Source organism: Rhododendron vialii, chromosome 2a, assembly GCF_030253575.1.
Source record: "Rhododendron vialii isolate Sample 1 chromosome 2a, ASM3025357v1".
In the NCBI taxonomy this organism is placed as follows: domain Eukaryota; kingdom Viridiplantae; phylum Streptophyta; class Magnoliopsida; order Ericales; family Ericaceae; genus Rhododendron; species Rhododendron vialii.
The window spans coordinates 10490950-10515873 of record NC_080558.1 but is presented as its reverse complement, the minus strand read 5'-3'; the positions used below and the strand labels follow the sequence as shown (position 1 = coordinate 10515873).

At 37.2% G+C, this 24924-nt stretch overlaps 3 protein-coding genes across 3 annotated transcripts; all 3 read right to left on the bottom strand.

Moving 5' to 3' along the window:
- Nucleotides 1–826: 826 nt before the first annotated feature.
- On the bottom strand, nucleotides 827–2559 carry LOC131315776 (crocetin glucosyltransferase, chloroplastic-like). Its single transcript, XM_058344967.1, has one exon. The coding sequence runs from the start codon at nucleotides 2308–2310 to the stop codon at nucleotides 940–942; it is 1371 nt and encodes a 456-aa protein (XP_058200950.1). The 5' UTR covers nucleotides 2311–2559; the 3' UTR covers nucleotides 827–939.
- A 3518-nt stretch (nucleotides 2560–6077) lies between these two features.
- Nucleotides 6078–7846, bottom strand: LOC131315780 (crocetin glucosyltransferase, chloroplastic-like). Its single transcript, XM_058344970.1, has one exon. The coding sequence runs from the start codon at nucleotides 7667–7669 to the stop codon at nucleotides 6452–6454; it is 1218 nt and encodes a 405-aa protein (XP_058200953.1). The 5' UTR covers nucleotides 7670–7846; the 3' UTR covers nucleotides 6078–6451.
- A 13615-nt stretch (nucleotides 7847–21461) lies between these two features.
- On the bottom strand, nucleotides 21462–23063 carry LOC131315774 (crocetin glucosyltransferase, chloroplastic-like). The gene has a single exon (XM_058344965.1). The coding sequence runs from the start codon at nucleotides 23013–23015 to the stop codon at nucleotides 21582–21584; it is 1434 nt and encodes a 477-aa protein (XP_058200948.1). The 5' UTR covers nucleotides 23016–23063; the 3' UTR covers nucleotides 21462–21581.
- Between the last annotated feature and the right edge of the window lie 1861 nt (nucleotides 23064–24924).

Below are 24924 nucleotides of genomic sequence, written 5' to 3'. Positions count from 1 at the left end.
GAAATTTAGAAAACATATCATTAACAAAAAAAAAAACCACAAATAATTTGCCGAAGTATTCTATTTGGAGAGAATTAGGCTCCATGTGTTTCGAAGTAAAATATTTTCGGGTGCATGTTCTATCTCTCTGCCGTTTTTTGGTTGGACAAAAGTTAAGTTAAATATTTTTCAAGTAAAATATCTTCCATCAGAAGGGCGAAAATTTAGTAAGCCTTCAAAGTACCTTAGTAAAGCAACCAAGATCGATCAGTTAATGATGTTGTTTCCTAAGCCTTGAAATTGCCTTAGGATATACTTGCAGTGACATAAATATATGTCTATATGATTACCAACACTCCTTTTCTCCTAGAAGTGAATCCCAGGACTATGAGCCATCTAAGGAGTTCCAATCAATTTGTGAAGCTACAGCTATAGCAATATTCTAGTACATAAGAAATATAGGAGATTTCTTGAAAGGTTGGGGGTGCCGTATCCCTGCCCTCAACCTAATAGCTCTGCCTCGGGAATGAGTTCCTGAAAGCTAATGATTCTTTCTGCATTGCAGTGTTTCATCTTGTTTGAAAATAGAATACAGCAATGAACTGTGATTTTTAAGTTGCAACATCTAACGAGGGCGCATGGATAAGTAGTGTGTCACAGTACTCCTATCTGTACTAATTCTTTGTTGGTTGAATACCACATGAGCATGCTGAAATCTTATTTTTTGCACATGTATGTTTGCTAAGGTGAACAGTTAAAATAGGAACTAGTGCGAAAGAATATCTCACTTATTTCCCGTACAACCTCTCAAGAAAACAACAAATTAATGTGTTATGACAAGATGTCACTTGACCAAGGACAGTGGTGACGAGAGAGAAAATCAAAACCGACCAACCAAAAAGGAAGCATCATCCTCTCACAAACCCCTGTCAGTCTAATACATCAATTTTGTAGAACAGTTCATTCTACTTTACTAGCCCTGACCTCATCAACAAAAGTCCTGAGATTCTTTTCGGATGATCCACCATCTTTTCCAGCTTCCCTTGCCAAATCCTTCCACTTCTTAGCATTCGTCCTCATTTCATCCCCGCCCATCACCATTTCTATGCACCTTTTAATCTCATCACTCTCGACTAAGTGATCTAGATTTGGTTTCACTCTTGTTCCAGTCTTCCAAACATCTTGAATAAGCTTTGCGTTCGTAACTTGGTCTGCCCACTGCGGGAAGGCCACAACCGGAACCCCGGAAACCAAGCTCTCCATAGAAGAATTCCACCCACAATGAGATAGGAAACACCCAACTGATGGGTGTGACAAAACCTCCACTTGAGAACACCACGGCACTATCATTCCTTGTTGTTCCAATTTCTCTTTACAACTCAGCTTCTCTTCTTCAGTGGCTCTTACCACCCACAAAAAGGGCCTTCCACAGGCAAGCAGCCCTTGTGAAATCTCCTCTAACTGTTGCTTCGCTATTGGAGAATAGCTTCCGAAGGCTGCATAAATAACAGAGTCACTAGGCTTTGAATCCAACCATTTGATATAGGCTTTTGAATCTTCAAAGAGATCTCCTCCGAAAGAATTGTCAGATGGATCCTTTCCATCCAAGAAAGCCGACGGGATTAACGGTCCAATAGCAACCAAATTTAGCTTCTCAATTGCTCTTAGGGCTCCAGGCTCTAAAGCATCGAAGGAGTTTACGAGTACTTTTGAATTGTTTCGGGCATCAAGCACATCAAAATGCTCTTTTAGTAATGGAAGTGCAAAATTATAGGTGTTTGAAGCAAGCAAATAAGAGGGAAGGTCACTGCCGGTTACCGGTGGTAGTCCCGGTAATTCAACTGACCATGAGGGGTCACTCATGTTGTTCCTAATGGAATCCCCATAACCATTGAAGTAATAATAGTAAATATCCAAGATGGTGGCTGGTTGAATCCACATGAAAGTTGACGGCACGTGAAGATCATGTGCAACCTGGCCTGCCCAAGGGACAAATGGGGTATAAACCACATGCATGAAAGCCTGGCCTCTTTCGGCCTCTGATGTGATGAGGTTTGCTACAGCCTCTGATCCGCGTCGCTTTAGCTCTTCCATTTGGTTGTCGAGGTTGTCCATTTCCCACCCGCCATCGTGGCCATCAGAGAAGCCGAAAAAGGTCAAGCCCGGTGGAGTTCTCGTCGTGCTTCTGATCATGCGATTGATGGCGGAAAAGGCTGTTGCATAAGTGACATCGACGCCCATTTTGAGGAGCCGCTTGGCAAGCTCGAGGCCGGGATTGATTTGCGGCTGCCCTGGAAACGTTACCAGCAGGAGTCGAACACAGGGATCCATTGGTTTGGGGGACTGAAGGAGGGAGGGTGGTGGCTAGATCCAAAAGCGAAAGAACTAGTTTGGAAATGTAGATTGTTGTGGCCTGACAGAGCATGAAAGCTCACGAGATGAGTCGTATTTATTGTCCTGATGCATAGTATGAGCTGTCGCTAGAAAATGACTTGTTACTTGTAAGTATTGTGAAAGGGCCTTCATGACCGTCCCTTTCATGGTTTGAGTACACTATCAATAACTCTAATATTGTAGAATGCTTTGCTTATCATGCTTGATTTACCACTCTTTTGTTGTTGTTGTTGTTGAGATAGAGAGATCATGAGTTCGAGTCTTTTTCACAAACTTCAGCTCTTGTTGTACTATCTAAATTTCTAACCTCCGCTAACATTCTACCGTCTTGGCCGAAAGACAAACAAATCAATGATTCTACAATTAAGAATATATTTAGTTGTATCTATGTATATCCATAATCGTATATGCGAAAATCTCACTTGACTTGTGTGAGAAAGTTTGGGCAAGTGTTTACATCTTCCGTCCTATGCTTTATTTATTTATTTTAAAAAAAAAATCGTGTTATTTTTCCAAATAACTAAGACTTTCAGTTATGGAATCATGATTTGCACTCGAAAGGGGTCGATAAGAAAAGAAATTTTGTGTTCACGAGATGTTGGAAAGTTTACATTGGTTCTTCTAACTTTTATAGAACATGTTTTTACAAGTGAAAATATTAAATATCGAGAAATCACTGATACGACTATCGGACCAGGTATCAACAACATGTGATGCAACAACAACTTGTCATGTGAATAGACCGGGCCCTCTGAAACTTACTATACTAAGAGTCAAATCACTCAATATTTTCGTTATTAGTTAAAATTTTCTGTATTTTTTCCATGTATGTGACAAAATGGAATAACATATTGGGATTTTTTTTGAGCAGGGGCTTGGGGGCCACAGGCCCCTTAATACCTCTACCCAGGAGCACTTTGGTGCATAAGTTTTTGAATTTTTTTTTATCTACTTCTTTAAGATGGCGTGAAAAAATTCAGACAGTTATGCCTAGTACTTAATTTTTTAATCCCATAACATAATTCAATCTTTTTTGATGAAATAAAATTATGAGGCATTTTAATTATTTGTAGTTGTAACAAAAATACTTTATACCAATTAATGGTAGGTGAAAACAATTGACGGGGGAGGTAACCATAACATAAATGGGAAAGTATATATAAATTGCTTAAGATCTTCAAGGAAATAGAGGGCAAAAGTCACTATTGTGTAAACTTCTGGGTTTGTCTTGGATGAAATGCCTCCTTTGTGGTTAGTCACATGAAAAATAGAGAAGTCCCTGTCAAAAATTTACTTACGTACCCCTACAAAGAACAAGTAAGTTGACCCAAACACCTGAGTTGTCAAAAAAAGAAAAGAAAAGAATACAGTTACACTTGTATACTCTCACATAGGTGTGGCTCTCGATATTTATTTTGATGTCAAAACGATCAACGTCTTCAGAAATGATTTTACCTATGGCATTTTATTTTATATTTTTGGTTGAAGAGTTGGGAATATATTAAAATCAAATTGAAATTGCAACATGTGCATGAAAAAAGGCCTATTGCACGCAAGCGAGATAACATAGCAAACCTGTGTATACCTATAGCATCTTGAATGATTGAAGTCCTTCAATTTTGACATCATGATTTGAAACAAAAAATAAAACTTCATCTTCTCATGTCTTTTAAGAGAATCTTTATCCATAATCGTTTTTTTTTTTTCCCTCTCTGGTAAAGTTACAATTTTATACCAATAGAAACCAAGCCACAAATCGGCAGTCCAAGAACAACACCTCACCAACGAAGTCCAAGAGCTGAAAACAAAGGTCAAACAAACAACAAGATCAAAAAATACTCAAATCCAAAACAACCAGCTGAACCTCAAACTCAACCATCTCTAGATCTGTCACTGCTAGCTAAAAGTTTGGAGAGGAATATGCCAATGACAGCAAAGTTAAACAATTGCAAGAGATTGCTGGGATCTTCAGCCACCATGGGTGCGTCTTGTCTTGCAGATGAAGCCGGCGTTTGGGACGTTCCTACTCTCCATGCGATGGTTCACATTCCTCCATGACAAAGCTTTCCCCTTTATATCGTCAACAATACCTTGAAAAACTGTCTTGAGAGAACTTTGCCTTGTTTGGAACAACCTTGCATTCCTCTCTAACCAATGGAGATAAACAATTGCTGCCAAAACCAGTCTGAACAGAGTAGCGGAAATCCCCCCTCCCTCTGGTATGATTGACAACCCAGTCTAACGCTATAGACTAAGAAGAAGGAGCTCTAATCATTTCAAGTAAGTTAAGGACCCTACTCCATATCCCACAAGAGAAAAAAAAAATGGTTTGATTCCACCCAGAATTACACAAAATGCACAGACGACTAACAGAAAGGCCGAATCTGGTTTAGCAAATCATTTTTTTTCTACATCTTCATTTTGTATCGAAGCTCTTTCGAAAGGATTTCGTAATTCATCTCTCGGTGGAATTAGAAAAGATCAAATGATTGCGGCATAAGTGCTAAGTCAAGAAATAGTTGTCATGTCACTAGAGTAGCTTTTCCAAAAGACAGATGACTTCCCACCCGCAATGAGTCACGAAACACCCAACCGACTGGTGTGACAAGACCTCCACTCTAGAACACCACGGCACTATCATCCCTTGTCGATTCAGCTTTTCTTTGCAACTTAACTTCCCATCTTCTGTTGCTCTTACCACTCACAAAATTTGTCTTCTGCATTCCAGCAGCACGTGCATTAATTTGTTGCTTCGTTATAAAAGCATAGCTTCCACACGCTAAGTAGATGAAATTTCTTTTAGTATTTGTTGATGTTAGTCATTTGGGTGCATGCACTTTCTAAGTTTCTAGTTCTCGTTAAAATCACAGGTTTTAATCAGGCCATTTTGGCTTGAAAAAAGTACGTTTCTTAGATTTGATTCTCTCGTGAACGTAATGACAGGTTCTGGGTTTGAGTAGCGCGTATGCCATGCCTAGTTCTTCTACTCCCCTTGTTCTTCTACTTATTCTTCTTACTTATGCTCTCTTCAAGGCAGAGTATTGGCATGAAATACAAATTTGGCATTAGCTGGTCAGGACAAAGAAATTATTGCCGGAGATGGTTCTGCTCAGTGGCGGAAACATGAATTTGATGAAGAGGGAGGCCGAATGCCATTATTTAAAGTTTGAATAAATTAGCCTAGAAAAGATCAGCTTTGAAGGGGTTAAAGTAACATTTATTAAGAATTTCAAAAGGGCCAGAGCACTTTTTTTTGGGTCAAGATATACATAAGAAATATACGAGATTACTCGAAAGGTTGGGGGTGCCGTATCCCTGCCCTCACCCTCTCTGTCCGATACTGATTGCGTTGGATTTCAACCTAATAGCTCTGCCTCTGGAAAACGTTTCCTGAAAACTTATGCTTCTTTGTGCATTCCAATTTCCAGTATTTCATCATGTTTGAAAATAGAATACTCCAATGAAGTGTGATTTTTCTAAGTTGCAATATCTAAGGAGGCAACTCTTTCGATTGCGTTTGATTAACATGACCTTAACGTGGCGCATGGATAAGTCATGGGTTACGGTACTCCTATCTATACGAATTCTTTATTGGTTGAATACCACATGTGAGCATGCTCAAATCTTATTCGAAATGCAACATCTGTGCACATGTATGTTTGGTAAGATGAACGGTTAAAATAGGAACTAGTACGAAAGAATATTTCACTTATTTCCCGTACAAATTGACATCATAAAACCTCTCAAGAAAACAACAAATATGGGTTCTGACAAGATGTCACTTAGCTAATGACAGTGGCGACGATAGCGAAAATCAAAACTAACCAATCGAAAAGGACGCATCATTTTTTCACCAAACCCTATCAATCAAATACACCAGTTTTGTAGGACAGTTGATTCTACTTTTCTTTTTTTTTTTGGTACATACAGTTCATTCTACTTTTCTAGCCCTCACCTCATCAACAAAAGTCTTGAGATTCTTATCCGATGATCCACCTTCTTTACCGGCTTCCCTTGCCAAATCCTTCCACTTCTTAGCGTTCGTCCTCATTTCATCCCCTCCCATCACCATTTCTATTCACCTCTTAATCTCATCACTCTCGACTATTTGATCTAGATTCGGTTTCACTCTTATTCCAGTCTTCCAAACATCATCGATAAGCTTTGCGTTCGTAACTTGGTCCGACCATTGTGGAAAAGCCACAATTGGAACCCCGGAAACCAAGCTCTCCAAAGAAGAATTCCACCCGCAATGAGACATGAAACATCCAACTGATGGGTGTGACAAAACCTCCACTTGAGAACACCACGGCACTATCATCCCTTGCTGTTCCAATTTCTCTTTATAACTCAGCTTCTCTTCTTCAGTGGCTCTTACCACCCACAGAAAGGGCCTTCCACAAGCAAGCAGCCCTTGTGCAATTTCGTCCATCTGTTGCTTCACTATTGGCGAATAGCTTCCAAAGGCTGCATAAATAATCGATTCACTAGGTTTTGAATCCAACCATTTGATATAGGCTTTTGAATCTTGAAAGAGATCTCCTCCGAAAGAATTGTCTGACGGATCCTTTCCACCCAAGAAAGCCGACGGGATTAACTGCCCAATAGCAACCAAGTTTAGCTTCTCGATTACTCTTAGGGCTCCAGACTCCAAAGCATCAAAGGAGTTCACAAGTACTTTGGGATTGTTTTGGGCGTCAATCATATCAAAATGCTGTTTAAGTAATGGAAGTGCAAAATTATAGGTGTTTGAAGCAAGCAGAAAAGAGGGAAGGTCACTGCCGGTTACCGGTGGTAGTCCCGGTAATTCGACTGACCATGAGGGGTCGTTCATGTTCTTCCCAATGGAATCCCCATAACCATTAAAGTAATAATAGTAAATATCCAAGATGGTGGCTGGCTGAATCCAAAGGAAAGTGGACGGCACATGAAGATCATGTGCAACTTGGCCTGCCCAAGGGATGAGTGTGGTATAAACCACATGCATGAAAGGCTTGGCTTTTTCAGCCCGTGATGTGATGAGTTTTGCTACAGCCTCCGACCCGCGCCTCTTTAGCTCTTCCATCTGGTGGTCCATGTTGTCCATTTCCCACCCGTCATGGCCATCAGGGAAGCCGATAAAGGTCAAGCCCGGTGGAGTGGTCGTGCTTTTGGTTATGCGATTGAGGGCGGAAAAAGCCGTTGCGTAAGTGACTTCGACGCCCATTTTGACAAGGCGTTTGGCGAATTGGAGGCCGGGATTGATATGCCCTTGCCCTGGAAGCGTTACCAGCAGAAGTCGAACACAGGAATCCATTTGTGTTCTTTGCTTGGGGGCTGAGCGATGGAGGGTGGTGGCTAGATTCAAAAGCAAAAGAAATATATGTTGGAAATTTAGATAGCTTGATTGAGCTTGTAATGCAATGAGGGTTTTAGAAATTTATAGGCATGTGTGGAAAGATAGGTCCAGGGGCCATGACATAAGTGGTGTCGTTATTGAGCTGTTTGTTTTTCTTATTATTATTTGTAAGTTTAGGAGATTTACTTGATGATTTCTTAGTCCTAAATTAATGGGTTGTCCCAAGCATAGGGCGGAGACCAACGTAGCACAATATCCGATAAGACTGAAGTCGAATCCACAAAGACAGTAATGTGTGCTGATTAAAAACTTGGGTTTCACTAATTTAACGGGCTCTTAGGTAGCCACCCCTTGTTGATTTGATTGAGATTAACTAAAACTTAAGGAAATAATTGTTCTTTTCAAGTAATTAAAAGGAGGTATGGTCGCAGGGTTCATAGCTCTCGTAACCAGTCCGGATTAACTTGCTTCATTCAGTATTCTTAAAAACGTTCAATTTTAGATTAAAAAAAGATACCTCATAAGATGCGAAACCTTAGGGTCGCCGTTTACCTATGCGCAGCGGAGAATGAGTTTTGGACCCCCATTCCCTCGTTCACATGGGCTCTGACAATGCCCGAATTTGTCTACGGGAAGTATTTTTTCAATCTAAAATCATTTTTTTAATTGTTTAAAAATAGAAACAGTGTCCGAATTAGTCACGGTGTGCTAATCACCCCACGACCCTACCTATACGACTACTCACTAATTATTATACATAAAAAAAAAAATCCTAATTTGAATCATGCTTCTATTACGCGAGATAAAAAAAAACATAAAAATATCAACTGATCAAATTCCAATGAACAATTTTAATTAAGAGCAAAAATCAAAACTAGTTACCGAACTATGAATATTTGAACAAAACGTTAAAAACTTCCAAGAAGAAAACGCGGAAGAAAAGTAACCAATATTGGGAACCAAAGTCTTGCAGTCCCCGTTCTCTGTTTCCTTCCGTCCGAAACTTTTCTTGTGCGCAATTTTTTCTGTTTCGTCAGTGGGAAATCAGATCTCAGCAGCCTTTGTTTGTTCCGTCCTCTGATGGCGTGAAAAAGAGATGTCCTGCAAAACCCTTCTTTTTCCTTTTTATCAATCACCAGTGGGCCCCCAAGATACTCCCCAAATTCACTTAAAAATCTGATTAACCTTTGGTCATACAAAAAAAAACTCTCGGCTCACTAAAAAAATATTGGAACAGCAGCCCCCCATCCCTATTGTTTCACAATGGGTCCACCAAGTATAATTAGAGGCCGGTCCTAATTTTTATACTTGGTTTGATCCTAATCCAGAATATTATTTCCAAACCTGCATAGGCTCGGATATGTTATCTTATGACTTTTTTGCCCATTTTAGTCCGCGTCGTCAACTCAATCTCATCATTCTTCCTCCCTCTCCCTCTGAAGATGGTAAACCTCCTCTCTCTCTCTCTCTCTCTCTCTCTCTCTCCATCATCGATCTGTATTCTATTGAATTGATGCAATAGGATAAAGAGATTTTTCATTATCAAATCAATAGTACCATTGATATGATTTAGATCAAGAAAGTTGCATACCTTTTGCGTGCTTTGAGGACTCGTCCGGCCATCCAAATGTTAAGGAAGCAGTAGAGGACGAGGGTAAGGATCATATATCCATATTCTCCGGGAATCAACTCCACTCCGGCCGTCTTCTCCGATTCCGATCGACCGTTAGATCCGTTTCAATTCAATTTCACAAACTGTACGTAGTTCATCATCGCTTTGCCCATGGTTCTTGTTGGAGCATGAACATGAGACGACGTACGAGACGGAGGCCCATTGGTATTTCTCCGATCTAATTTCAGAACCCAAATTTTTTGAGATCCGGATTTCAGAACACAAATTTTTTGAGATCTACGCTGGAGACGCCGGAGCAAGGGTAGAAATCTTTGTTGAGTAGATATTTTGTTGAATGTCAATCGATTTTTTTGTTGAATGCTGGACCATCCATCAATGGCAATCAATTTTTTGTAGATGTTTTTTTTGTTAAATGTCAAATTTTTATATTTTCAACCTCTCATATTTGATTTTGATTTTTTTTTTTGGTTCAATTTTTGTTTGTATGTATTTTTTATGAGAACAGTATATTTTTTTATGAAAACTGTGTATTTTTTATTAGAACTGTGTATTTGTCTTTGAGAATAGTCTATGAGAATTGCGTATTTTCTATGAGAACTGTGTATGTTTCACAAGAATTGTGTATTTGTCTATGAGAATTGTGTATTTTTTTATGAGAATCGTGCATTTGTCCATGAGAACTGTGTATTATCCATGAGAACTGTCTATGAGAATTGTGTATTTTTCTATGAGAACTATGTATTTTTTATGAAAAGTATGTATTTTAGTGTGTAGTGAGACTATGTAAATAAATGTATTTTTTATAAGAACTGTATATTTTTCTATGAGACTTGACAGTTAAAAATTCAATTCTAAATCAATTTATTTCCTATGTGAACTATTACTTTTTTTACTTTGATTACTTTTTTGAAAACATGACTGTGAGAACATTTATAACTATATTTGATTTGATTACCTTTTTATTTTTGTTCAATTTTTATTCGTGTGTATATTTTCTATGAGAACTGTGCATTTTTCTATGAGAATTGTGTGTTGTTCATGAGAACTGACAATAAGAACTGTGTATTTTTCTATGAGAACTGCGTATTTTTCTATGAAACTGTGTATTGTCCATGAAAATTGTCTGTTAGAACCGTGTATTTTCTATGGGAATTATATATTTTTTATAAGAACTGTGTATTTTAGTGTATCGTAAGACTATGTGAAATATATATTTTTTAGTTCATATAGCCAGTTCACATAGTCTAATTCTCATAATCAGTTTACAAAGCTTCTCTATGAGAACAGTTACTTCTCATAGTCAATTCTCATATAATTGACTATGAAAACTAGCAGTTCTCATGGAGCTGACTATGAGAATTGGCAATTTATATAGCCAGTTCTCATAACTCAGCTCATAAGACCAGTTCTATCCAATGGTATTTTTGTCCAAAATAATATGATTCAGGAATTGATTCTAAAAATATAGCTCTCATAGTCTCAGTTCTCGTAACCATAGTTCATGAGTACTTTCTAGGAGATTTGTGTATTTATCCATGAGAACTGTGTATTTTCTATGAGAATTGTGTATTTTTCTGTGAGAACTGTATATGACAAATGTGTATTTTATATGAGAATTGTGTATTTTTTATGAGAACTGTGTATTTTCTATGGGAACCGTGTATTTTTCTATGAGAATTGTGTATTTTCTATGAGAACTGTCTATAAGAACCATATATTTTTCTAAGAGAATTGTGTATTGTCCATGACAACTATCTATGAAAACTATGTATTTTCTTTGAAAATTGAGTATTGTCCATGAGAGCTATGTATTTTCTATAACAACTACGTATTTTCTATGAGAACTGTGTAGTTTAGTGTGTGTGCTTGACCGATTCCTAGTCCTAAATTAATGGATTGCCCCAAGCGTAGGGCTGAAACCGACGTAGCACAATATCCGGTAAGTCCGGAGTCGAATCCACAAAGACGGTGAGTGTGCTGACTAAAAATTCGGGTTGTTATAATTTAAATGGACTCTTAGGTAGTCACCCCTTGTCTGTTGATTTGAGATTAAACTAAACCTACGAAATTGATTGTACTTTTCAGATAATTAAAAGAAAGGTACGGTCGTAGGGTTCATAGCACTTATAACTAGTCCGGATTAACCTGCTCTGTTTGGAGTTCTTCAAAACGTTTAATTTTAGATTGAAAAAGATACCCCGCAAGATGCGAGACCCTATGGTCGCCGTATACCCATGCGCAGCGAAGAATAGGTTTTGGACCCCCATTCCCCCGTTCACATGGGCTCCGACGATGCCCGGATCCGTCCGCGGGAAGTATTTTCCAATCTAAAATCGCTTTTTTCATTGTTTGATAAAAGGAGCAGTGCCCGAACTAGCTACAGTGTGCTAATCAGCCTGCGACCCTACCTAAACGACTACTCACTAATCATTATGCAATAAACAAAAGAAACCCTAAATTGAAACATGGTTCTATTACGCAGAAAAGAAAATAAACAAAAGATTAATACCAAAATAACTCAAACGAATAACTTTAATAAAGAATATAAATTAAAACGGATTACTAAAATGCGAGTAACTGAATAAAACTTCAAATAATTTAAAAGGAATAAAACTCCGAAGAAAACCTATAGGAACAGAAAGAGATCTCGGCAGCCACCGTTCCTCCTTTTTCCGTCTGTGAAAACCTATCCAAAGGCTGCTGACGTTTTTTCCTTTTTTTCCACGGGCTGCCAGAAGCTGCTTCTTTTTCAGTAGGGTAAAAAAAAGTTGTTTTTATAGGAATTGAAGGGAAGAATCACATAGAGGCCCTTGGGTTTCATCTACTTCGCGCTTTGACCCAAAACTTTTGCTAACTTCTGTCTTTACCCAAAATCTTGAAAATCGAGCTCGAGCAACCTTTATACATAACAACAAATAATAACAATCAGTTAACAAAAAATAAAAGACTAATAAATATAGATTGGAGGGCCAAAATATACATATTTTGGCACTTATCAGTGTGTTAAGACTATTTGAACTGTGTATTTTTCATTCACATAGCCATTTCACATAGCTCTCATAGAACTGACTATGAGAATTGACAGTTCTCATAACCAGTTCACAGAGCCAAGGATATTTTTGTCCGAAATAGTTCTCATAAAAATAATTCGCATAGGAACAGTTCTCATAAAAATAGTTATCATAGACACTTCTCATAGAGACAATTCTCATAAAAACAGTTCTCATAGAGAGTTCTCATAGTAAATGATATTTTTTTAATCTTACATAATTTCATATTCAATATGAATCTTGTTTAGTAGATATCGTCGAATAGGTTCTAAAAATATAATTTTTTTTAAAAATGAATATCTACGACAAAAGATATGACTTTTTGAAATTTAAACAATGTTTTAATGGTGCACCAATGTTCATGGAGCATTGGATAATTTTTCTATACTAGATGCTCTCTAGTTTCGTGCGCTGATGCGCGTGAAGGGGCATGATTGAAATAAAAAATACAAATAATTGTGCAGGACTAAATTAAGTCCGAACTTAATTTTTTGGGTCGGCCTAAAAATTCCCCAAACATAATTCCTAGGCCAATTCTGTTACAGCCCAATTGAGTTGCAAATCAGTACTCCGTTTTGCACTCCAGATTAAATTCAAACAGGCACAGCCCAAGTTTTAGCATCATTCAAAATTTCAACTTTGTACTTTTCTTTATTAAACTCTTCAAATACCTACAACACAAAAATCAAGCATTAAAACACAAGTAATAAAATAAATAGACTTAGCAATGATAAATTAGGGGGCGCTAACGTGAACATTTGCGCGCCTATTAAGATTATAAGGGTGTTTTTTTTGGAATTGGGTCATCCCCGGTCCAAGTTTTGGATCGGAGCAGACAGTCCAAATCTGGACCGTCTCTTGCTGTAATTAATGGTTTGAATTTGTTTGATTCCTAACAGTAAGAGTCTATAAGCAAATCTAAACTATTGATTATCCGAATGTATTGTTGAGATTTGAACTAATTTCGCCGGTCCAAAACTTAGACCGGAGAAGATCGGATCCCTTTTTTTTTTTTGGGACTAATCTACAACTTTTACTAAATCAGTTTATGATTGACTGTCATAGTTACTTTTTCGGCTGTTCATCAAGTTTTAAGGGCTTATTAATCAGTAAAGATAATGGTGGAAAGGTCCATTTTTCCTCTCACGTGGATAGAAAAAGTATATATTTTTCGCAATCAATTAATTACATTGAAAACATATAACATGATACCTATTCAAAGCTACAACTTTGCCCAAGTACTTGGTTAGATTAAAATATATTAATTTGGCGGTTTTATTCTAAACTATGATTTTTGATAACTCAGATGCTCGAACCAGTTTACGCGAATGTAAACTAATACTAGGGACCTATCCCACCATTCATTAACAAGAGTTTTCAAACTATTCATTCAAATGGCATATGCATGCCAATGCACATGACATCTGAAGGCTTTTGCAAGGGTTGTGATGTGCTAATTCACAAAAATAGCTCTGATCATATTACTAGAGTAGGCAATTTTGCCGGAATTTGATTAATGGTGCAGCGTAACAAATCAATTGACGAAAGACGATTTTACCATTGAATAAAAATGTTCAAAAAAAATGTATCACAACACGGTGATATATATTTTAATCAACCATGTCACTTGCAGATTAAAAGTGCTTGTTGAAACATAAAATTTAAATTGGAACATTACTACTGTTAAGAATGCTAATGACTTGATTCTCCTCCGTTTTCTCTGTTAAGTGGTCTAATTCGAGGTTAGTCTTCACTTGTAGAGATGCAAATATAGGTTGTGCTTCGTTGCAGTGTTTTTTTCCTTTTTTTTCTGGGCGAAATACATCAGCGGGGTTAGTGAGGTGTTTGGGTTAGCACAGGGCGTCCTGAAGCTATTCATAGCTCTAGCCCCATGCCAAAGTCATACTTCTCGTGGGACTCGAACCTTAGTCACCACTGGGAGAGAGAGACAAGTTACCAACTTCACTAAAAGTAGTTCTCTCACTTCGTTTACTACTACAATAAATCATAAAGATCACAGTTATTAACTGTGATTATAAATTTTTCATCACACTCCTGCTACTGTGATGGATTTGGGTGTGATTGTAAGTCACTCTCTTTTATCACGGTTATAAACCGTGATTGAAAGAGATAAACAATCACGGCCAAAATGTGTGATCGTTTCTCTTTTATCATGGTTATAAACCGTGATTGTTTCTCGTGGACGTGATCATTTATTTTTTCTGGGTGTGATTGTATGTCACTTTAGATCACGGTTTATAACTGTGATTGAAAATTCAAAATGATCACACTACTATAAACTGAGATGAAAAACCATTGCACATGATCTTTTCTTTGCATCACTATACCATCTTTTCTTGTCATTGCCAAGTTTTGAATTCATGCACCCTTAGTTGATTTCTCATGCCTTTACCACTAAGCTAGCCAAGAACTTCTGTTACATTAGGAAAACAAAAATATTTATACTTACTTCCTAAATTGAGAAAACTTTTTCTTTTTCTTAAAATTTGCTGAATTTTTTGAAATGCAATTAACATGATATTAAAATATATAAAAATACATATATAAACATTGTTTAAATTTTTTTTAAAATATGACAATAGATGTTTTGCCAATCAAAATTAGTTGTTGATCATCAAAAGATTTTCTTGGGACGAAAAATTTAGTTTTAGCTCGTAAATTTAGTAGACAATAGTGTTTTTTGTTGTAGTGTGTGCTTTGTATTTTTATGAAAATTATCACAACTTATAGATTGTAACATTATAGACAAACTTTAGATTTTTTTTTATAAACTAACCATTTCACATGGATTTTGTGTTTATATTGAATTTCAATTTCAATGGTGGCTTCTCAAGTGGATTTTAATCCTTTTCAAATAAGGCTAAGCCATAATAATATAATTACTTTTTTACCTAATGTGTTAAACGTATACTTGAAAGACATCCAAAATAACTAAATTTCACTACTACAATAAACTATAAAGATCACGGCTCGCCTACGTGAAAATCGGGCGCTAGTGGAACAGTCCGCCCGTCATCGAGAAAACAACTGGGTACCGATGGAACCCAGTTGTGGGATTTGCCTTCTCTCTCTCTCAATCTTTTTGGGTGTGAAGATGAAGATGAAACATAAAAAAAATTTGGTATGAGTGTAATTAGGATTTATCTTCTTACCTTTTGTAAAAAAGAAAAAAAATAACTTTTCAAAGTTCATAAACGACATTGCTTTTTTCACATAACTTTTCAAAGTCTGCCTAAATGAGTACCAGCCCGTCCACGTGACAATTTAGACTCCGCGTCTAAATAGTTAGGCTTTTTATCTCGCCGCAAGAGTGAGATCATTTATCTCATTTTTTTTTTGCGTTAAAGTTTTTTATCACGCTACAAGAGTGAGGTCATTTCTCTTTTATCTCGCCATAAGGGCGAGATCTTTTATCTCATTCTTTTCCGCCCTAAAATCTTTTATCACGCCACAAAAGTGAGGTCTTTCCCCTTTTTTATCACGCCACAAGGATGAGGTCTTTTCTCTTTTATCTCGCCACAAGAGCGAAATCTTTTATTTCATTTTTTTCCGCCCTAAAATCTTTTATCACCCCACAAGGGTGAGATTGTTTTTCTTCTATCTCGCCGCAAGAATGAGGTGTTTTATTTCGCGATAAAACTCACTTTTTATCTCAGTTTTGGACTTAAACTGAGATAAAAAAAAATTTAATCATTACTTTTTATCACGCTTTCACTAAAAATCGTGATCTTTGTGAATCTCCTTAGTACATATCTATTATTGTAGTAGTGGTTGCAGTCTAGAAACAGTTTGTTGTAACACAACATACCTAATTTGTGAGAAAAGAGAGGTTGTACTGTGCATTGTGTGAGCCATCATTGTAAGGATCATTACGCACGTTAGACTCGTCTCGAGTCCTACAAAAAAATATCTGAGCCGCTCATTTTGTTCCAAATAGTTTGTTTATGATTCTTGTAAAAAATTAACTCAATCCGATATCGGTAAAGGCGTTAAAGAAACATCCACTTTTACTACAAAATCCAAGCCTGAATTTTAAATCAAAGTTGGATATTTCGTAAATATCTTTAACGATGATGGATTGAGTTGATTTTTTATAGGGACTGTAAATAAATTATTTTGAACAAAAAAAGCAGCTCAAATCATTTCTATAGAACTCGAGACGGGTCTAAAGTGTTTATGTACATGAATGTACGTATCCGTAGACTTTTCAGTATTTTAATAAGTTTTACAGTAGGAAAAAAATTTAATGGCCAAATGGAAAAATTAGGTGGATAAATTTTGCTGATGCATGTGATGAGCTGTATTTTTTGTCCCATTGCAAATTGTGAACTGTCGCTGTAAATGATTTGATGCTTGTCTTGTTAGAGTTCCTTCATGACACGTCCCTTTCCTGCATTTGACTATGATTGAGGATAAAAATGCTAAAGGCACATGGTGTCGCATATCTCAGTCATACCCATCTCACATATAGGTGGTGCCTACTAGAACGGGTCCCACCTGTATGTGAGAGGGGTTACTACAAGAAATTCAGAATCTCCCAACGGTTATTTTCGCAACGGTTGAAAAAACCGTTGGTATAGATGGTGTATAGTAACGGTTTACAAAACGTTACTTGAAACAGGACTATAGCAACGGTTTTCGTGTAACCGTTAGTAGATTACAACACTATAGCAATGATTTTCATTAACCGTTACTATAAACTGGACTATAGCAACGGTTTTCATTAACCGTTAGTAGAATTTTACACTGCCAAAATCAATTTTCTTTCATGCGATCGGTTTTCCAAACCCGAACTAACGATCGAGACCATTAATTTTTTTTTCATGTTGATTAAATCGTTCTCGTACAAATTTGGCTTGATCAAATTTAGAAAATTTCTTTATCGATACACAATTTCATTAATAAAATGTGTTTTTCTGTCCGATAAGTGTGTAGCGATACTCGATTAACTTCATTTTTGAACATACTTTAGCCACTTGACTGTGACACAATCATGATGGTCGAGACCGTTGCTTTTGTTAGGGCTATTTTTCCTAAATTTTTGTTGTGGTATTTTTTCCGGTATTATTTATTTAACGTATTTTTTTAGCATTTTGTGGTAATTTTTGAAACTAATCATTCATTTTGGGATTAATCATTCATCTTAATAAGAATAAAAAAAAGTATAAAATTGTGAACCGAAATTGAAAAAAATATCATATAAGATGACACTAAAGACAACAAATGTTAGTTGTTTGATATTTTTTTGCCCATATTCATTTTTTATGCTTTTAATTGCATGTTTATTTTATATTTTAGACTCATCTCATAGAAATGACTTACCAATCAAAAAAATTTATGTGAATCTAACAAAAATTTAGAAAAGGCAAAATTAATATTGAAAAAAAAAAAAGAAAAAAGAGAGGTTTTTTATTTTATTTTATGTACATGGTGCATGTCAATTTAATTGAAGATGAGTGAATAATGGAACTATTTTTCTCACATGAGATATCATTTTTTGTAAATGAACATTACAAAATAAAACTCCTCTCAAAATTATTATCCTACTTTGCATCAATCTAAACAATTATAATTAAATATAGTGTCATATATGATTACATGCATACAGTCTTGTGCATTTATACCAATTTTAAAAGGTAATTATTGAATCTAGCGTTAAATTCTATGTAATAATAATTTCATTCTTCGTACGAATATTGTACTCCTTATTATGTAAAAAAATAGACGCTTCCGATCGAAAAAAAAAATGATATTAGTAAGTGTTTGTATAGGATAAACCGGATTTAAAAAAAAAGGAATAAAAAAATCTGGTTAGTATAGTATAAATATTAAAAGGTGTATGATTGTACACAAGTTATGGGCTAGCACAGTTGGTTCGTGTATACGTTAGGTCGACGGTTTGATTCTCAGGAGGAGCAAGATTATTTTGCTGCCACGCGGGCGCCACGTCAGCACCACGTGGCTGCCACGTCAGTGCCACATGGAGACTGGGTGGTTTTTAAAAAAATGAAAATTGCTTTTAGCAACGGTTATATGAAACGTTAGTAAAAAAAATCTGTATCAACGCTCGTCAAAATCGTTGCTATACCTCTACAGCAACGGATATATTGTAATGGTTTGGCCAACGGTCCTCCAACTGTTAGCATAGCCTAAACGGGTCTCTACCAATGGTTTTTGAGTTTTTGGCGACGCTTTCGATCGTTGCTATAGAACGATTTTCTTGTAATAGGTGTGACTGAGGTGTGCCACATCTGATGTGTCCCTAGCACCTCTCAGTGGAGTATATACTGCCCATCCCAAATTGTTGGTCATTCTTTCCTTTTCTCTTATGTATGTATATAAGACTCAAAGGAAGCATCAATCCCGTCCCTTGGAAGCCTGTTTCGTCCTTCTATTATCATCAGGGAAGTTTAAAGATATTTTAGAGGATCCAAATTGGGGTGTCTACAGAATGTCAACTCCTAGGTTCGTCTTAGATGAAATGTCTTGTTTGTGGTTGTCTAGCGTAGATGAAATTGACACTTGATATGGTGCTATGAGTTTCTTAGTGTCCAGCTCGATCCAAGGATCCCACTACTACAAAAATAGATAAAGATCTCAGTCATCTTGGGATAGAGGGTGTGTGCTGTGCAGCTTCGTGCTGCACAGCGTGCTGCGTGGCCTCCGGCGAGGCTTTTCCGGCATCGGTCCGACGATCGGAGACGTTCACCGCGTAGAGCTCGTCGAGTTCTACATAAGCACCAAAAATCAGTTCGATCAAATATCGTTAAGGGCCTCATCCGAACATATATAACTTAAAAAAATGGATTTAGTGGTTTTGATCCAGTGTTTCGTATCTATTAGGATTCATTTTTTTTTCAAGTTATATATGTTCCGATGAGACCCTTAAAGATATTTCGATCGAGTTGATTTTTGGTGCACATGTAGAACTCGACGAGCTCTACGCGGTGAATGTGTCCGATCATCGGACCGATGTCGGAAAATCCTCGCCGAAGGCCGTGCAGCACGCTGTGCAGCACGAAGCTGCACAACACGCACCCCCTGTCCGTCATCTTGTGTGATCTTTCACTTTTAATATCATATTTAAAACTATGGTCAACCAAGGTGTAACTAAAATCCATACCTTTTAACCACGGGATAAAAATCGTGGTTAAAACTCATTAAAACCGTGACTAAAAAAATAAAATTGTAATTAAAAATAACAAAACCGTGACCTTTAACATCTTAACTAAAACCGTGGTTGTTTAGAGAGAAATAATCTCAGTTTTTGAAAAAACCGAGGTTAAAAGTAGCGTTTTCCTAAAGAAAAAAATTTCTCTTTATTTCTCTTATGAGGTTTTTGAACCCAGATCTCTTGAGTTTTGCATAGAAGTTTCAACCAACTGCACCATACACATTTTTCAATATATAATTGAAATATTTAATGGGAAATAATTTTTTCACTCTCTTTTTTGTTACGTTACTCTCCTACAAGTGTATTTTTGCACAAAAAATACATTTGCAAGGGATCCGGAGTGGCGTTAACAAGAAAATGAGTGACAAAATCAGCAGCCTATTTAATATACTCCCTCCGTCTCTTTTTATGTTTCTTATTTCGAAACTCCAACTTATTAAAAAAAATCACCATTATACCTTTCAGATCAACTTTTTTTTTCACTTTCTTTACTTACCCATCATAATTATACTTTTATTCACTAACTTTTCAAAATAAAATCTATTTTTAGGGACAAAATAAACAATGCACCAACTTTTACCCACTAACTTTACAAATGGACACTTATTAAGGAACGACCCAAAATGAAATACTCGATTCTAAATAAGGGACGGAGGGAGTATAACATTTGCAAGGGCATTTAACATTAAAATATATTTCGAACATTATTTTGAACTTTTAAATATTAAAATTAGCAATTTTGATAAACATGAAAGTTGTAGTCCTTTGTCTTATTGTTCAAACCCAATTTGAATTATCTCAATCGGAGTTCTGAGCATAGATTCGTACTCGAAATACATTTGGCGACGAAACGAAACCTTCATAAATTTTGTCACTAACGATCTTCTTAGTTTTTGGATCCAACGATCTCGGATGTGGAAGCGTAGCACTACAATCCACAAGTCTTTTGAACCAAATTGAATGTCGAACTATCTCTCGAAAGGAAAAATCATTTAGAGCAATATGACGAGTAACGAAACAAGAGGGCACGATTTTTTTCCAAAGTATCTGAAGTATTGTAAGTGATTTTCCATTTACTCTAGTTTCATACAAATGATCCAGGTCAGGCAATATTAGAGAAAACAACTAAATTATATGCACAAAATATGATTTTTTTTATTGCATTTTTTGAATCTAGAGAACCCCTCAAGTAATGGTAGAGTCGCTCATCTGTCAGTTGAGATTTAGAATAACTACACGCTCAACTCACCAACACACAGACTCTCGTGATCTTGGGATCGATGTAATGAATCACAGAAACACATAAAAAAACGAAAGCAAGAAAAGATAGCAGAACACACATATATACAACGTCTAGACAATTTGCCTACTCCTCCGTTGCCACACCAATTTACTATGAGTCGATGAAATAACCACAAGAGCTCTCTCTGCAAGATACAACAGCCTATTAAGACAAGTAAAGACTACATTCTAGCTAAATGCTTTGAAAGAGTAGATTCTGATTCGGAGTTAGTCCTCACTTGTAGAGGGGCATGTTGAACACAACATAAGTAGAAACTGTAGAATATATTGCTCCGTTTTGATTTCCTAAAACTTCTTAAACAATACTTTCTTACACGTGTTACTCCCCGTTCCCTTAAGGGAAATAAGTAGTTATTTTCGAGTAACAAAAAAGAATACTAATGTGAACCCTTTTTTCCTATTGTCTCGTGCATCGAACGGGCACAACGCTAGTATTTTTTTAAATTAAAGGTGATGCATTGTGAGATAATGATCTGTCTCATAAAACGGAAAAAAATAAGTACTTAACAAATAAGAATCTTTGTCGCTAAATCAACAAAGCAATGAATTGGGATTAGAACAAGATGCCACTTTACTAATTGACAATAGGCATGCATAAAACACCAACTCCACAACAACTTACTGGAACAGAAGAACCATACATTTCTAAATCCCTTATCGCTCAAAGAGACCAGTTTCGTTGAACATTGTTTATTTTACTAAACTAACCCTGATCTCTTCAACGAAAGTTTTAAGATTTTTGTCGGATGATCCACCTTCCTTGAAAGCTTCTCTTCCCAAATCCTTCCACTTCTTAGCATTGTTTCTCATTTCATCTCCTCCCATCACCACTTCTATGCACTTTTTAATCTCATCGCTCTCCACAATTCCTTCCTCGTTTCTTGTCACTCTTACCCCTGTCTCCCAAACATCCTCAATAAGCTTTCCGTTTGTCGCTTGGTCTGACCATTGCGGAAAAGCCACCACTGGAACCCCGGAAACCAAGCTCTCCAAAGAAGAGTTCCACCCGCAATGAGTTATGAAACACCCAATTGATGAGTGTGACAAAACCTCCACTTGAGAACACCATGGCACTATCATCCCTTGTTGTTCCAATTGCTCTTTGCAACTCAGCTTTTCTTCTTCTGATCCTCTTACCACCCACAAAAACGGTCTTCCGCATTGAAGCAACCCGTGTGCAATCTCCTCCATTTGTTGCGTCTCTATAGCAGAAAGGGTTCCAAACGCTACGTATACTACAGATTCGCTTGCCTTTGTGTTCAACCATTCAATATAGGCTTTTGAATCTTGAAACAGATCTCCCCCGAAAGAAGTGTCAGATGGATCCTTTCCATCCAAGAAAGCTGAAGGGATTAACGGTCCAACGGCAACCAAGTTTAACTTCTCGATTGCTCTCAGGGCCGCAGCCTCCAAGGCATCAAAGGTGTTTACAAGTACTTTGGGATTTGCTTCTGTATCAAGTATCTCAAAATGCTCTTCAAGTAACGGAAGAGCAAAATTAAAAGTGTTTGAAGCGAGCAAAAAAGAGGGAAGGTCGCGGCCAGTGAGCACTGTCAGCCCCGGTAATTCAATAGACCATGAGGGGTCGTTCATGTTTTTTCCAATAGAATCTCCATAACCATTGATGTAATAATAGTAAATACCCAAGATGGTGGCTGGTTGAATCCAAAGGAAAGTGGACGACACATGAAGGGCACGTGCAACTTGGCCTACAAAGGGGAGAAGTGTGGTGTAGACCACATGGATAAATGGCTGGCCTCGTTCAGCCTCTGATTTAAGGAGTTTTGCTATGGCCTCTGACCCGCGGGCCCTAAGCTCATCCGCATAGCGATCGCCTATTTGAACTCCATCGTCGTAGCCATCAGAGAAGCCAGAAAATGTCAATCCCTGTGGAGTAGCGGCAGTTGATTTGCTCATGCGATTGAGCGCAGAAAAGGCAGTGACAAAAGTGACGTCAACACCCATTTTGACAAGGCGCTTGGCGAATTGGAGGCTGGGATTTATATGCCCTTGGCCTGGAAATGTCACCAGCAGGAGTCGAACAGTACTGTCTTCCATATCTTTTCTTCCTAGAAAAAGAACTTGGTTTTCAGAATTTAGGTAGCTAAAGGCTTGACTGTGCATGGAGTTCCAAAAGCGTGGTGCACATATTTATATGAACTCGTGACCAATCCGTGACGATTGTTCTAATTAATATGAAGGGTTTTAGACTCGAACTCTACCAGATATTTTAATATCGGTGAAGCAGCACACGATTAATTTTTGTTGATAGCGACACCAGGAGTGTGGAAAGAGCAATATTATGGTGACTATGTTTGAGTATTACATTTTTTGGTATAATGTGAGGTGTATACCACATTTATAGATATTTTAATAGTTTTGCGGTAGGAAAAAAAGTTAACGATCAAAGAGAAAATTAGGTCCCATTCTGCTAAGGTTCATATATTTTAAATACATATTTTCTGCTTTACGAGGCAGGTCATTCTCTCATAATACATCATCTTTAATTCAAAAAATGCGTGATTATTTAAAAAATAAGTGCTTATTTTCCTTAGCAGAGCGGGGCCTTAGCTGGATAGGTTTTGCTTATGTATGTCATGAGCTGTATTTATTGTCCTGATGCAAATTGTAAACTCTCGGCTCTCAATGATTTGATTCTTGTCTTGTACGTAAGAGGGCCTTCATGACTTCCCTTTCCTGGTTTGAGTACTCTCTTGCGACTCTAATATTATAGAACAGCATGCGTAGCATGCTTGATTTGCCAATCTTTTTTTTGGACTGATCGAGAAGTTGTGAATTTGAGTCCTCCTAAAAAAGTTCATACCGCGAGGTCGTGAGTTCAAGTCCTCTTGAAAAAGTTTATGATGCTCGGCTCCTGTTGTAATCTCTAACTTTCTAACCTCCACTGTAACATTCTACCGTTTTGAGGTTCTTTGTTTTCTGATGTTGGCCAGGTTGTTGAGATTTTGTTTCCTGGGGTAGGGCATCGGTTTTGGTTATTGTCTTTGCTCCTATCTTTGTTCTATGGCTGATCCGGCCGGGTTAGCTTCTTGCCATTTTGTTTTGGTTTGGTTCGGCCTTAATTTGGTGTCATTACCTGGGGCCTTGGCAATAGTCACTACTGTCAACTCCTAGATTCGACTTCAGTGAAATGTCTCCTTTGTGGTTGTCTTAGGCGAAATTCACCCTTGCCTGTGTGCTATAAACGAGTTTACCAGTGCCCCCCAAGGATTCAACGATCTCGCCTTGTAAAAGTAGCACTACAATCTACAAATCTATTGAACCAAATTGAATGTTGAACTCTCTCACGAAAGGAAAAATAATTCAGAGCAATATGAGGAGTAATGAAACAAGAGGGCACGAATTTTTCCGAAGTATGTGGAGTACTGTAAGGGGTGTAGCATTTTTGTGTTTTTATAGCCATTAAAGTGAGTACTATGTATTCGGGGTGGTGTCAAGAAAAAGATGCAACTGTTCAAAGTGATCTTGGCCGAAGAGACGCCACTATTCGAAGTGGTCTTGGCCGAATGAACACATCCATAATATTAAAGAAATATTACTTTCTTTGTTCATTAAAAAAGAAGAAGCACAAGACTACTTTTCGTGAGAAGAGCTCCGGAGAGCGACCATTGAGTACGTTACTAATTTTTTCCATATCAAAATAAAGAAATACAGTTAATCTTTATTCACTCTAATTTTTTTAAGTTATACAATTTTAAGGGTAAAAGATAGGAAGAAAATTTAGAACGGCTTTGAAACAAATAGTGTAATATTGTCAACTAGTGTTTGCCCGTGCCTACGGCACTACGCACTCACTCCTGTAGTGCCGTAGGTGCGGGCATTTTTGTAATATAAACAATGGGTAAAAAGAACCGATGGCATTTTTGTAATATATTTGTAAGAGTGTGGGTGTTTTCTTAAGAGAGTTGGAGAGCACACATTAACCCTTGGATCAAATCAATCTCAACCCTTGGATCAACTTGTCTTGTGTGGAGGCCCACACCCTTATGTTTTATTAGGTAGATGATTGGAA

Bases quoted from the DNA above. Each gene is read 5' to 3' on its own strand.
- LOC131315776 (XM_058344967.1), bottom strand. From the start codon at position 2,310: ATGGATCCCTGTGTTCGACTCCTGCTGGTAACGTTTCCAGGGCAGCCG.
- LOC131315774 (XM_058344965.1), bottom strand. From the start codon at position 23,015: ATGCACAGTCAAGCCTTTAGCTACCTAAATTCTGAAAACCAAGTTCTT.
- LOC131315780 (XM_058344970.1), bottom strand. From the start codon at position 7,669: ATGGATTCCTGTGTTCGACTTCTGCTGGTAACGCTTCCAGGGCAAGGG.